Source organism: Microcaecilia unicolor, chromosome 10 (assembly GCF_901765095.1).
Source record: "Microcaecilia unicolor chromosome 10, aMicUni1.1, whole genome shotgun sequence".
Lineage (NCBI taxonomy): Eukaryota > Metazoa > Chordata > Amphibia > Gymnophiona > Siphonopidae > Microcaecilia > Microcaecilia unicolor.
Genome location: NC_044040.1, coordinates 112,804,353 through 112,820,594, shown reverse-complemented (window position 1 = coordinate 112,820,594; position 16,242 = coordinate 112,804,353). Strand labels below are relative to the sequence as shown.

Genomic DNA, 16,242 nt, shown 5'->3' with positions numbered 1-16,242 from the left:
CATTGAATTGTGGTGTTCAAGCCATTGGGTTCAAGAGACTTGAGTCTAAAGATCCACCTTTGTTCTACTTGTAAAAGTAATTTAGCTCTATGGCCCCCCCTGATGTCCGCCACAACCTGATCAAGTACTGTACATCTGTAATCAGCAAACTCATGTTTAAAGATGTTGGAATGAGCTACCAGGGGGGAACCTAATTGTTTTCTTTTCAGGCAAGATTTGTGTTCCAAAAGTCTTGTATGCAATTGTCTAGTAGTTTTACCCACATAGATCTTAAGACAAGGGCATTGTAATAGATAAACAACATGATCCGATTTGCAATTCGTATACGAATTGATCTGATATTTTACCGAATCAACCGGATTTATAAATTCTTTACATTCCAACATCATGTTGCAACTACTACAGCTATTACATTTCAGATGCCCCCTTGTTGTTATAGAACTAGATCTCTCCCTTAATCTTGCTGGACTCAAATGTTCCTTTAAGTTCTTTCCTCTGGAGTGTGCAATGCGTAAGACCTTATCAGTATACGTAGAAATTGGGATATAGTACAATCTCATCCATTGTTTACTGATAAGGTCTTACGCATTGCACACTCCAGCAAGATTAAGGGAGAGATCTAGTTCTATAACAACAAGGGGGCATCTGAAATGTAATAGCTGTAAGACCTTATCAGTAAACAATGGATGAGATTGTACTATATCCCAATTTCTACGTATACAGTGGGGGAAATAAGTATTTGATCCCTTGCTGATTTTGTAAGTTTGCCCACTGACAAAGACATGAGCAGCCCATAATTGAAGGGTAGGTTATTGGTAACAGTGAGAGATAGCACATCACAAATTAAATCCGGAAAATCACATTGTGGAAAGTATATGAATTTATTTGCATTCTGCAGAGGGAAATAAGTATTTGATCCCTCTGGCAAACAAGACCTAATACTTGGTGGCAAAACCCTTGTTGGCAAGCACAGCGGTCAGACGTCTTCTGTAGTTGATGATGAGGTTTGCACACATGTCAGGAGGAATTTTGGTCCACTCCTCTTTGCAGATCATCTCTAAATCATTAAGAGTTCTGGGCTGTCGCTTGGCAACTCGCAGCTTCAGCTCCCTCCATAAGTTTTCAATGGGATTAAGGTCTGGTGACTGGCTAGGCCACTCCATGACCCTAATGTGCTTCTTCCTGAGCCACTCCTTTGTTGCCTTGGCTGTATGTTTTGGGTCATTGTCGTGCTGGAAGACCCAGCCACGACCCATTTTTAAGGCCCTGGCGGAGGGAAGGAGGTTGTCACTCAGAATTGTACGGTACATGGCCCCATCCATTCTCCCATTGATGCGGTGAAGTAGTCCTGTGCCCTTAGCAGAGAAACACCCCCAAAACATAACATTTCCACCTCCATGCTTGACAGTGGGGACGGTGTTCTTTGGGTCATAGGCAGCATTTCTCTTCCTCCAAACACGGCGAGTTGAGTTCATGCCAAAGAGCTCAATTTTTGTCTCATCTGACCACAGCACCTTCTCCCAATCACTCTCGGCATCATCCAGGTGTTCACTGGCAAACTTCAGACGGGCCGTCACATGTGCCTTCCGGAGCAGGGGGACCTTGCGGGCACTGCAGGATTGCAATCCGTTATGTCGTAATGTGTTACCAATGGTTTTCGTGGTGACAGTGGTCCCAGCTGCCTTGAGATCATTGACAAGTTCCCCCCTTGTAGTTGTAGGCTGATTTCTAACCTTCCTCATGATCAAGGATACCCCACGAGGTGAGATTTTGCGTGGAGCCCCAGATCTTTGTCGATTGACAGTCATTTTGTACTTCTTCCATTTTCTTACTATGGCACCAACAGTTGTCTCCTTCTCGCCCAGCGTCTTACTGATGGTTTTGTAGCCCATTCCAGCCTTGTGCAGGTGTATGATCTTGTCCCTGACATCCTTAGACAGCTCCTTGCTCTTGGCCATTTTGTAAAGGTTAGAGTCTGACTGATTCACTGAGTCTGTGGACAGGTGTCTTTCATACAGGTGACCATTGCCGACAGCTGTCTGTCATGCAGGTAACGAGTTGATTTGGAGCATCTACCTGGTCTGTAGGGGCCAGATCTCTTACTGGTTGGTGGGGGATCAAATACTTATTTCCCTCTGCAGAATGCAAATAAATTCATATACTTTCCACAATGTGATTTTCCGGATTTAATTTGTGATGTGCTATCTCTCACTGTTACCAATAACCTACCCTTCAATTATGGGCTGCTCATGTCTTTGTCAGTGGGCAAACTTACAAAATCAGCAAGGGATCAAATACTTATTTCCCCCACTGTAATTATACGTAGAAATTGGGATATAGTACAATCTCATCCATTGTTTACTGATAAGGTCTTACGCATTGCACACTCCAGAGGAAAGAACTTAAAGGAACATTTGAGTCCAGCAAGATTAAGGGAGAGATCTAGTTCTATAACAACAAGGGGGCATCTGAAATGTAATAGCTGTAGTAGTTGCAACATGATGTTGGAATGTAAAGAATTTATAAATCCGGTTGATTCGGTAAAATATCAGATCAATTCGTATACGAATTGCAAATCGGATCATGTTGTTTATCTATTACAATGCCCTTGTCTTAAGATCTATGTGGGTAAAACTACTAGACAATTGCATACAAGACTTTTGGAACACAAATCTTGCCTGAAAAGAAAACAATTAGGTTCCCCCCTGGTAGCTCATTCCAACATAAAGATGTTGGAATGAGCTACCAGGGGGGAACCTAATTGTTTTCTTGTTTGCTGATTACAGATGTACAGTACTTGATCAGGTTGTGGCGGACATCAGGGGGGGCCATAGAGCTAAATTACTTTTACAAGTAGAACAAAGGTGGATCTTTAGACTCAAGTCTCTTGAACCCAATGGCTTGAACACCACAATTCAATGGGCCACGTTTTTATAACAGGGGCCCTTTAAGGTTTAATCTGAAGTTTGTAGACAAGGAGTTAGCCAATCAGAGAAAAAGTGACGTCAGAGCGAAGTAGCGTAAAGGCGCCATTTTCAAGGATAGCGATGTTCACAATGAGCACGGCAGGGCTGAATAAGCAGGTCAGAACAAGAAAAGCAAATTATGAAGCGTTATTAAAAGCAAGAGTGTGGCATTAAAGCAGGGGCTAATTCATACTTTTATTTGTTGAAGCAGATTGACATCGTAGCAACAGATGTTTCCCTTGAGAAAGCCTGCACGGCGAAACGGGACCCCGTCGGCATATTAGAGTGAAGCTAAATTGCAACGGCAAGGATGGCACCATAAGATAAGTGTTCGTCGTAATAACTTGGTTTTGTTGATTAAAAATAAAGGAGGTTTTTGAGCCTATGAAGATTCTGTCCCGGTTAACAGACACTAACATGTACTGAAAACGGGAATACAGAGGCTTTTTCCTCCTTTTTTCTATATATACCTTTATTTAAAAAACAGACACTTCAAAAATGGGTGTATATTTAAAAATTTAAAAAGTTGAATAAGCAACTGTTGATTGGTTGAACCACTTTGGATGGTAAAATTTCATTTGTTTCAAAGGTAGTGGTATCGTCCCATTGTTTATTTAAGTCATTCTTACGTATTAAGGACATAATGGCCACCTCATGGAAAACGGGCTATCGGTTTTCACCGGAAGCCACAGCTGACCTTCTTCAAAGCTCTGACATTTTTGGCACTTCCGTCATGGGCTCAATGAGACAAGAGTGGGATTCCCTTTTAAACAAATTCAAATCAATGATTAAAATGGAATTGAATAGTGGAGCATTGATTGAATATTGTAAAACGGAACGCATTCCTAGGGGTATGCGTATCAACAAAGCTCCGCAAGTTTTCAAGGAAGATGAAGACTTTCTCAATAGATGGAACATGATATTGAATCATTGTTCTCTGGATCTCATGCTTTTAATCATCGAGAAAAGTAAAATCACAGTAAACAAGGAGCGTGAACAATTAGATGTACAACTTAAACAACTTCAAGAACAGTCTACACCTTTAGAGTTTGAAAGAGAGCATAATAAATTGAAAGAAACACTGGAGAACTTTCGAGCTGAAATTAAGAGGAATAAATTGAAGAAATTTGACAGAGATGAAAGAGACTATCAACAGAACAGGGTTTACTCTTGGATATATAAAATGAATAAAGAAGAAAGTACTAACATTGACCAGGAGTCAGAATCCTTATCCAGCAGTGGATCATCAGAAAGCAGAAATGAAGTTTTTTTAGGAGAACGCCGAGGCAGAAGAAGCAGAGGACGGAGAGGAGGAGCCACAAATGTACAGAGGGGCAATCAGAATCGCCCGAACACATGAACACAACGGGGGACCAATCAGTGGTAATCAATCTCTCTTCACATGTCCTGACACCCTCAGAAGAAAAGTTGTTATCTAGAGGTTTATCCTTCGTTCCGGCCAGCAATTTTGACGCCTTTCAGTTTAACATTGACTTAGAAAGATTTATTAGGCGATTACAACTTAAGGTTTTTTTTGCAAAGAGAGAATTTGATATGGATAGATCAAGAGTGCCAATTAAATCAACTTGGATGCCTCCCATACCTCTCGATCCGATTATTAAAATTTTTAAAGAAGTAGTAACACGGGAGGTGATGTTGACCAGCAAATCTCTCTCTTTTATAGACAATTTAACGAAAGCCGAAAGAGCCTCTTTGAAGTTGTTAAAAGAAAACAACGAATTGGTCATTAAAAAAGCAGATAAAGGGGGTGCAGTGACAGTGTTAAATAGAGAAGATTATGTCCAAGAAGTAATACAACAATTAGAGACGGAGGGAGTCTACAAGAAATTGACGGAGAACCCAACTTCAAGATTACAAGAAACCATCAAAATGTTAACATTAGAAGGATTGGAAAAAGGGTTTCTCACGAGAAAAGAGTTTCGGTTTTTGAATAAAGAGGGCCCTTTAATTCCAGTCCTATATTGTCTACCGAAAGTTCATAAAAGTTTACACAAACCTCCAGGGTGTCCCATTTTATCCTCTAGAGGATCGTTGTTGGAACCTCTATCAATTTTTGTTGATTATTTTCTGAAACCTATGGTGGCAACTATGCCATCTTATATCAAAGACACGAAGCATTTTCTCCAAATCATACACAAGATTTCCGTACCGACAGACATGGAGATCTTACTGGTAACTTTAGACATCAAATCGCTCTATACATCCATTCCACAACAAGAAGCTCTAGGAGTGATTCAGTCATTATTAGACAAATGACCACGTCCCGTAGAGGTACCTACTGAATTCTTAATGCAATTAAGCACTCTGGCTTTGACAGAAAATCATTTTCTGTTTCAAAATAGTTTGTATCTACAAACTTCAGGGATAGCTATGGGTGCGACGTTTGCACCCTCAGTAGCAAATCTTTTTATGTCCCATTACGAATCAAACTGGCTACAGAATTGTCCATTTGATAATAACATTATAATTTGGCTTAGGTACATCGATGATGTTTTCCTGATCTGGCAAGGAGATAACAATAGTCTTATTATGTTTGTGGATTGGTTAAACTCTTTGAGTTCAGCGATACAATTCACATTTGACAGTTCTAAGGATAACATCCATTATTTAGATGTCAATATACAGAGAACACAAGAGGGTTGGAGAACATCGGTATATAGGAAAACAACTGATCGGAACACATTACTGCACTATCATAGTTGCCATCCAAAATCTTTGAAGAATAGTTTACCATATTCCCAGTTTTTGCGTTTCCGGAGGAATTGTACCACAAGACAGGATTATAAGATACAAGCTAAGAAATTTTCTAGAAATTTAATGGACCGGGGGTATCCAGCCAAAATCATAAGAGATGCATATAAATGAGCCAAATATAGTGAACGGGACTATTTACTATCAGATAAAGATCCAGTAAGTGACACAGAAGAGACACCAGAAATTTTTATTCTGAATTTCACAAGGGGCGGAGAGGAAATTTCCAACATTATACGTAGAAATTGGGATATAGTACAATCTCATCCATTGTTTACTGATAAGGTCTTACGCATTGCACACTCCAGAGGAAAGAACTTAAAGGAACATTTGAGTCCAGCAAGATTAAGGGAGAGATCTAGTTCTATAACAACAAGGGGGCATCTGAAATGTAATAGCTGTAGTAGTTGCAACATGATGTTGGAATGTAAAGAATTTATAAATCCGGTTGATTCGGTAAAATATCAGATCAATTCGTATACGAATTGCAAATCGGATCATGTTGTTTATCTATTACAATGCCCTTGTCTTAAGATCTATGTGGGTAAAACTACTAGACAATTGCATACAAGACTTTTGGAACACAAATCTTGCCTGAAAAGAAAACAATTAGGTTCCCCCCTGGTAGCTCATTCCAACATCTTTAAACATGAGTTTGCTGATTACAGATGTACAGTACTTGATCAGGTTGTGGCGGACATCAGGGGGGGCCATAGAGCTAAATTACTTTTACAAGTAGAACAAAGGTGGATCTTTAGACTCAAGTCTCTTGAACCCAATGGCTTGAACACCACAATTCAATGGGCCACGTTTTTATAACAGGGGCCCTTTAAGGTTTAATCTGAAGTTTGTAAAGGAGTTAGCCAATCAGAGAAAAAGTGACGTCAGAGCGAAGTAGCGTAAAGGCGCCATTTTCAAGGATAGCGATGTTCACAATGAGCACGGCAGGGCTGAATAAGCAGGTCAGAACAAGAAAAGCAAATTATGAAGCGTTATTAAAAGCAAGAGTGTGGCATTAAAGCAGGGGCTAATTCATACTTTTATTTGTTGAAGCAGATTGACATCGTAGCAACAGATGTTTCCCTTGAGAAAGCCTGCACGGCGAAACGGGACCCCCGTCGGCATATTAGAGTGAAGCTAAATTGCAACGGCAAGGACGGCACCATAAGATAAGTGTTCGTCGTAATAACTTGGTTTTGTTGATTAAAAATAAAGGAGGTTTTTGAGCCTATGAAGATTCTGTCCCTGTTAACAGACACTAACATGTACTGAAAACGGGAATACAGAGGCTTTTTCCTCCTTTTTTCTATATATACCTTTATTTAAAAAACAGACACTTCAAAAATGGGTGTATATTTAAAAATTTAAAAAGTTGAATAAGCAACTGTTGATTGGTTGAACCACTTTGGATGGTAAAATTTCATTTGTTTCAAAGGTAGTGGTATCGTCCCATTGTTTAATAAAGCACAGGATCCCAGGGACTAGATAGACTAGGAACAAAGACTTATAATGAAGTAGGAGCCCACTAGCCTTCAGCAAAAGGTATATCAAGAAGAGAAAACTGAATTCCTGAGCTGGTAAAATACTTTCATATAGCTGCACTCTCATTCACTATCGCTACTCAGTATCTTCCCATAGCCTTATAGGTCCCATAGAAGGGGAGGGATATGGACTGTGTGATGACTCTCCCACCTTCTCCTGGAGCATGTTACATCATGCTGTAGAAGAGAGAATGGGCATCCAAATTCTCCTATTGTAATCAATAGAAATCAAACAAAATAAAACATGGAAAAGAAAATAAGATGATACCTTTTTTATTGGACATAACTTAATACATTTCTTGATTAGCTTTTGAAGGTTGCTCTTCTTCGTCAGATAAGCAAATGTGGTAGATGACAGTATATATAAGTAAAACATCCAAGCATTTCATTGACAGTCTAACAGGGTGGAGATGGGTAGATGGTATGCATGGGAACATCAAAGCATTTCAGAGATAGTCTAACAGGATGGGGGTGAATAGGTGAGAGGAGGGTGATAAACAGAGCAATACAACTTTATGGTTTATAATGGGCTAGAAAACCCAGATCTTTGTTAAGTCCTGTCTGTTGGGTGTCAAAATATTCAATCATTCTGACTTCAAAGGTCTTACGTTCCTGTATTGTTTTAAAGTTACCTTTCAAGAGTCTTACTATGAAGTCACTGGTATAGTGATCTGGTAAAGTGCTGACCCACAGGGGTGGGAACCAGGCTGACACCAGCATTCTTCATGTGATGTCTATGTAGATTAAATCTTGTCTTTAGCATCTGGCCTGTTTCTCCAATATAGCATCCTTCGTTACACTTTTTACACTGAATGATATATACCACATTGGAAGATAAGCATGTGAAATATTCCTTTATGTTGAATATTTTTCCTTTGTGAATGACTATGGGGTCCTGTGAGATGTTTTGGCATAGCTATATTGCAAGGATGTGTGCCCTTCTCTTCTTTTTCAGTCTGTGTTGGGAGTTTACTTCTGATTAGCTTCTGTTTCAAGTTGGGTGGCTGTCGGAAGGCCAGCACTGGTGGGACTGGGAATCCTCTTTCAGTAATTCATCCTCTTGGAGTAGAGGCTGAAGATCTTTTATGATTTTTCTTAATTTTTCCAGCTCTGGATTGTATGTCACTGTAAGGGGGATTCTGTCTGTGGCTTTTTTTCCTTTGTATTGTAACAGATTTTTCCTGGGTGTTTTGAGGGAGGAGGCAATGTTTTTTGAGATTAGTTTGGAGTTGTAGCCTTTCCATTCGAAGGATGCAGTCAGGATTTCAAGATTTCTTTCTCTGTCCCTTAGGTCAGAGCAGATACGGTGGTATCTTGTGGCTTGGCTGTAAATAATGGATCTCTTTGTTTGTGAAGGGTGGAAGCTGGAGTTGTGGAGGTAGCTGCATCTGTCTGTGGGTTTCTTGTAAATCGATGTTTGTATATAGCCATCACTGATTGAAACCGTGGTGTCCAAAAAATTGACTTTTTCTAGGGAGTAGTCAATTTTGAATCTGATTGTAGGATGGTATGTATTGAAGGAATATTAAAATTATTTCAGTTTCTTCCCCCTCCGTCCAAATCATAAAAATGTCATCGATGTACCTGTAGTATTTTAGAGGTTTGGTCTGGTATGTATTCAGAAATGTCTCTTCCAGCTCAGCCATAAAAAGGTTGGCATATTGGGGTGCTGTCCTGGTACCCATCACAGTGCCCATTATTTGTAGATAGATATCATGGTTAAAGCAGAAGTAATTGCGAGTTAAAATAGATTTGATTAATTTTGTAATAGTTTCTGGTGAGTATTGATGGTCCAGTGTGGATGGTTTTAGGAGTCTCCCACCGTATCTGCTCTGACCCAAGGGACAGAGACAGAAATCTTGAAATCCTGACTGCAACCTTCAAATGAAAAGGCTACAACCCCAAAATAATCCCCAAAAATATTGCCTCCTCCCTCAAAACACCCAGGGAAAATCTGCTACAATACAAAGAAAAAAAGCCACAGACAGACTCCCCCTTATAGTGACAAATTAAGAAAAATCATAAAAGATCTCCAGCTTCTACTCCAAAAGGATGAATTACTGAAAGAGGTATTCCCAGCCCCACCAATGCTGGCCTTCTGACAGCCACCCAACTTGAAACACAAGCTAGTCATACATACATACATACATAGTAGATGACGGCAGAAAAAGACCTGGACGATCCATCTAGTCTGTCCAACAAGATAAACTCATATGTGCTACTTCTCAGGACACAGACCATTTTCAGGACACAGAAGTAAACTCCCAACACAGACTGAAAAAGAAGAGAAGGGCACACATCCTTACAATATAGCCAGCTGCAAGCTATGCCAAAACATCTCACAGGACCCCATAGTCATTCACAAAGGAAAAATATTCAACATGAAGGAATATTTCACATGCTCATCTTCCAATGTGGTATATATCATTCAGTGTAAAAAGTGTAACGAAGGATGCTATATTGGAGAAACAGGCCAGATGCTAAAGACAAGATTTAATCTACATAGACATCACATGAAGAATGCTGGTGCCAGCCTGGTTCCCAGCCATGTGGGTCAGCACTTTACCAGATCACTATACCAGTGACTTCAAAGTAAGAATCCTGAAAGGTAACTTTAAAACAATATAGGAACGTAAGACCTTTGAAGTCAGAATGATTGAATATTTTGACACCCAACAGACAGGACTTAACAAAGATCTGGGTTTTCTAGCCCATTATAAACCATAAAGTTGTATTGCTCTGTTTATCACCCTCCTCTCACCTATTCACCCCCATCCTGTTAGACTATCTCTGAAATGCTTTGATGTTCCCATGCATACCTCCTACCCATCCCCACCCTGTTAGACTGTCAATGAAATGCTTGGATGTTTTACTTATATATACTGTCATCTACCAAATTTGCTTATTTCTGATCTGACAAAGAAGGGCAACCTTCAAAAGCTAATCAAGAAATGTATTAAGTTATGTCCAATAAAAAAGGTATCATCTTATTTTCTTTTCCATGTTTTATTTTGTTGATTTCTACTGATTACCTTTAAAAGTGGACTAACACGGCTACCACATCTCTCTACTCCTATTGTAATCGAAATCTTATGAGCAATGCATATTTTATTATTGAATAGACCATAAGCTCTGCAGAGAAGGAACCGTCTCTTATGTGTATGTGAGCAGAATAGTATATGTCTAGTAGCTAGTAGTAGTAGAAGAATGTGGACATGTCTCTCCTCTCCTCCTCCTCCGTCCTAAGTCTCCAAAGTGCTGCAGATTATGTTGAAGAGGAGGGCTACTGATATGTGCTTCTCTTCCCATGTCTGCAGACAGTTATGAGGGAAAACTGTGGGCATGCAGTCTCTCTCTCTCTCTCTCTGCCTGTGCAGGGCTGCTTTAAAGGAAGTGAATATTTACTCACCATGGTCATTGTATCTTTCCAGGTCCTTCTGGTCTATGTACAGGTCATGATCAGTGTCCAGCTCCCAGAATTTACAGTAGATCACATAGAAGTGTTCATAGGAGAAGTAATCTGTAATCTGGTTAATATCTTCCTCTTCCTCCAGTAGTGCCAAAGTCTGCAACCATACAAGTAAGACCCATAACCAGAACATTATTAATTAATCCTCCCTAAGGCAATGAATATAAAATCACAGCACATGATTTCCAGTGATAATAATAGTAAGCAAACATATTATTTACAGTCCCTCTTCCACTAAATGTCAAAAGATTCTAAAGAAATTCTAGGAGACAATACAATATTGAGGCTATATATATAGGGTGAGGCAAACAAGTGATTCCCTAGATTTTGTTTGCTGTTTTCTCCGCAACTGCTTGGAATTTCAATGTGAAATTTTACAGCTTTATTTGTTGTTACCATCTTTGTTTATGAGTCAAGTGGAATGAGATTATCTTTAAACACAGCGAAGATACAGACTTTTTAGCTTGACCATCCAGCAATTTTCGTGTGTTCAAAAATGTTTGCACTGTAAAAAAACATTATTTGAAAAAAGGAGTACCAGCTTACTGTTAATGTCACAATGACATAGACTTTATAAACAATTATTTTAATAATTTGTATTTGATAATAAGATCATTTACAGATAATTTCTTTAAAAGCATTTTGGAGATTGGAACAGCAATCATGGAGAAGGTGTTGGTAGTGGACAAAATGAGAATCCAGACACTACGTGAACAAGGTTTCAGAGCAAAAGCAATAGTGGCTGCGTATCATCTCGAGAACTGGAAGCTCAGTACTGTGAAGAAAAATTTTCAGCATGTAAATCAAACGGGCTCTGCAACGACCAAAAACCATGCACTCAGAAACAAACATCCCACATGTTGAGGAGCTGATTTGTTCCCAGGAAGGTGAGAGCGCAGGACTGGCTCTGGGCCAACTGTCCAGATTTTATTACAAAGGACCAGTGGCTTCCAAATTCCCCAGACCTAAACCCCTTGGAATACTATGTCTGGGGAGCAATGTTGGAGGCCTATCACAAGCTCCAACCAAAGCTGCAAACAATCACCGAACTCAAAGATGCAACAGGGACCGATAAACAAGGCTGTTAAGTACTTCCCAAAGTGACTGAAGGCCTGTGTTAAAGCTGGGGGTGGACACCGAGCATTCAAAGTGTCTGCAAAATTCTGACAAATTATTAATTGTATCGTTTGAATGACATTATTTTAACTGTGTTTTGGCTTGAACATTTTTAATGTGCAATAATTGCTAGGTAGAAACCCTAAAATGTCAGTAACATCAACATAGCTTAAGATAATTAAATGCTGTTTAATAATAATACGTAAGTATGATGATGAAACAAGTACGTAAAATTTCTCGTTGAAATTCAAAGCAATTGCTAAGAAAACTATGTAACTAGGGGGTTACATATTTTTGCCTCACCCTGTAGACCAGGGTCATGCAGGCAAAACAAATTCATTTTGTTTAGTATCCTGGATTGTTTGCAAGCTTGTTTAATTTTGTTTTGTTTTTATAAAGTTTTTTTGGGACATAATTGGGCAAGAACACTGATGCAACAGAAAACAAGCTCAGAGACAGGGCAGAAATTTTCAAGCCTGCCCTGAGCTGGCTCCTGCAGAACCAGTCAGAAAAAAAAGAAATAAGATTACCAAAAATACAAGACACAGCTAGACTCATAAGAAGCAGAACAGCTTCTCCTAGAAAATGGCTACCTGCTAAAGTTTAAGGCTGGTTGAGCACAATAGACATTAAAGTGGCAAGCATACTGAAATTTAACTGGAAAGAAACCTGTTATTTGGTTGGGGGGGGGGGGGGGGGGGGTTCTGCCCTGTGAGATAGACTCAAATTCAGCCGAATTTTATCAGTGTTTTTATTTAGGTAACTGAGGACCCCTTTTACCAAGCTATGGTAAAATGAGACCTGCGGTAGCATCAGCAAATTGATTTGCCATGTGCGAGGCCCCCTTTTATCACAGAAGGTAAAAGGCTTTTTTTTTTTTTTTAAAAACGAAATGGCTGTGCGGTAAGTGAACCACTTGCTGTGTGGCCATTTCCTGGGACAGCCCTTATCACCACCTACTTAGAAGGCGGTAAGGGCTCCTGCGCTAAGCCGGCGGTAACTAGGCAGTGTGCGGAGTTGCCCAGTTACCACCAGGTAAGCCCCTAGTGCTAAAAAAATTAAAGTATTTTTTCAGCGCCAGAAATGGTGTGTGTTAGGGGCAGGCACTACTGCCACGTTCCTACAGTAGCCCAGTGGTAATACCGGATTGGCATGCTGCAAAGCAAAGTAGCCGAGCAGTTACACCAGATTGGCATGCACCAAAGCAGAAGTATGGGTACTGCCGCTTTATAAAAGGGGCCCTGAGTCATTCTTTCAGTACTAGGGCTGCTTTATTCTGTCACAAAGTCCCTAGCAAGGACGCCTGAGGTCTGAATGCTAGACTAGAACAAGACAAGAACCAGGACTGCTCAATATATCATAGTTCTTGTTTTTTTCTCTTGCAGCTTTCAACCCCTCCTCCTACCGCAGTCTCACTGCTTCTCATCCTTTGAAGTTCACTCCATCCATCTATTCTACCCGCTGCCACTCAGAGTTGCTGTCATTTACCGCCCCCCTGACAAGTCCCTCTCCTCCTTTCTTACCGACTTCGATGCCTGGCTCTCCGTTTTTCTTGAACCCTCATCCCTCATTCTTGGAGACTTTAACATACACGCTGATGACCCATCCGACCCTTACGCTTCTCAGTTCCTCACTCTGACCTCCTCCTTCAACCTCCAACTGAGCTCCACCACCCCAACTCACCAAACTGGCCATTGTCTTGACCTCGTCCTCTCCTCTACCTGCTCACCTTCCAATTTCTGCGCATCAGCTCTTCCTCTCTCAGACCATCACCTGATCACCTTCACACTTCATCACCCTCCCCCTCAGTCTCGCCCAACACTAACCACTACTTCCAGAAATCTCCAGGCTGTTGACCCTCCCACTTTATCCTCTAGTATCTCTAATCTTCTCCCTTCCGTCATGTCCTCCGAGTCTGTCGACAAGGCTGTCTCCGCTTACAATACCACTCTCTCCTCTGCCCTGGACACCCTTGCACCATCCATCTCCCGTCCCACAAGGCATACTAATTCCCAACCCTGGATGACCCCTTACATCCGATACCTTCGCTCCTGCGCCCGATCGGCTGAACGCCTCTGGAGGAAATCTCGCACCCATTCCGATTTCATTCATTATAAATTCATGCTATCCTCTTTCCAGGCCTCCCTATTCCTTGCCAAACAGGACTAATATACCCAACTGACTAACTCTCTCAGCTCTAACCCTCGTTGTCTCTTCGCCACCCTTAACTCCCTCCTCAAAGTGCCCTCCGCTCCCCCCCCCCCTCTCCTCAATCACTGGCTGACTACTTCCGCGACAAGGTGCAAAAGATCAACCTCGAATTCACCACCAAGCCTCCTCCTCCTCTTCACCCTCAACCGACCAACCCAGGCCTCCTTCTCCTCTTTTCCTGTAATCACCGAGGAGGAAACTGCCCACCTTCTTTCCTCCTCGAAATGCACCACCTGTTCTTCTAATCCCATCCCCACCAACTTACTTAACACCATCTCTCCTACTGTCACTCCCCCCATCTGTCATATCCTCAACCTCTCTCTCTCCATTGCAACTGTCCCTGACACTTTCAAGCATGCTGTAGTCACACCACTCCTCAAAAAACCTTCACTAGACCCTACCCTACCCTCCAACTACCGCCCCATTTCCCTCCTGCCCTTCCTCTCCAAGATACTTGAACACGCCGTCCACAGCCGTTGCCTTGATTTTCTCTCCTCTCATGCCATCCTCGACCCACTTCAATCCGGCTTTCGCCCTCTACACTTGACAGAAACGGCACTATCTAAAGTCTGTAATGACCTGTTCCTTGCCAAATCCAAGGGTCATTACTCCATTCTCATCCTCCTCGACCTATCCGCCGCTTTTGACACTGTCAATCACAACTTGCTTCTTGCCACACTGTCCTCATTTGGATTCCAGGGCCCTGTCCTCTCCTGGTTCTCTTCTTATCTCTCCCACCGTACCTTGAGAGTACATTCTCAAGGATCTTCCTCCATACCCATCCCGCTCTCTGTTGGAGTTCCTCAGGGATCTGTCCTTGGACCCCTTCTTTTTTTCAATCTACACCTCTTCCCTGGGCTCGCTGATCACATCTCATGGTTTCCAATATCATCTTTATGCTAATGACACGCAGCTTTCTCTCTCCACTCCAGACATCATTGCGGAAACCCAGGCCAAAGTATCGTCCTGCTTATCTGACATTGCTGCCTGGATGTCCAACCGCCACCTGAAACTGAACATGGCCAAGACCGAGCTTATTGTCTTTCCACCCAAACCTACTTCTCCTCTCCCTCCACTCTCTATCTCAGTTGATAACAACCTCATCTGCCCGCAACCTCGGAGTTATCTTCGACTCCTCCCTCTCCTTCTCTGCGCATATCCAGCAGATAGCCAAGACCTGTCGCTTCTTTCTCTACAACATCAGCAAAATTCACCCCTTCCTCTCTGAGCACACCACACGAACACTCGTCCACTCTCTCATTACCTCTCGCCTTGACTACTGCAACCTACTCCTCACTGGCCTCCCTCTTAGCCATCTAACCCCCTTCAATCCATTCAGAATGCTGCTGCCCATCTTATCTTCCGTCAGAACCGACATGCCCATATCACTCCTCTCCTCAAGTCACTTCACTGGCTCCCGATCAGGTACCGCATACAGTTCAAGCTTCTCCTACTTACCTACAAATGCACTTGATCTGCAGCCCTTCATTACATCTCTACCCTCATCTCCCCTTACGTTCCTACTCGAAACCTTCGCTCTCAGGTCAAATCCCTCCTCTCAGTACCCTTCTCCACCATCGCCAAATCCAGGCTCCGCCCTTTCTGCCTCGCCTCACTCTATGCTTGGAATAAACTCCCTGAACCCATACGCCAAGCCCCCTCCCTGCCCATCTTCAAATCCTTACTCAAAGCCCACCTCTTCAATGTCGCCTTCGGCACATAACCGTTATACCTCCATTCAGGATATCTAGACTGCCCCAACTTGACATTTCATTCTTTAGATTGTAAGCTCCTTTGAGCAGGGACTGTCCTTCTTTGTGAAACTGTACAGCGCTGCGTAACCCTAGTAGCGCTTTAGAAATGTTAAGTAGTAGTAGTAGTAACATGAGGGAAGCCACTGCTTACCCTGGGATTGGTAGCATAGAATGTTGCTACTAATTGGGTTTCTGCCAGGTACTTGTGACCTAGATTGGCCACTGTTGGAAGCAGGATACTGGGCTAGATGGACCATTGGTCTGATCCAGTATGGCTATTCTTATGTTCTATACACAATAAGGAAAACAAGAAATTCACCAGTCCACATCAATGAGGTGTGAGTTTTTACAAAAAGAAATATCAAGTATACAGAAACAAGAATGAAAAAAAAACCTATCCAAATACAGAACCA

The 16,242-nt window shown here is 41.7% G+C and overlaps 1 protein-coding gene across 1 annotated transcript in view; it reads right to left on the bottom strand.

The window, feature by feature from the left end:
* PPP2R3A (protein phosphatase 2 regulatory subunit B''alpha) overlaps positions 1-16,242 on the bottom strand; it is a 1,495,967-nt gene that overhangs the window by 864,819 nt on the left and 614,906 nt on the right. The window contains 1 exon segment of the mRNA XM_030217215.1: positions 10,689-10,845. Coding sequence (XP_030073075.1) covers positions 10,689-10,845 — 157 coding nt within the window.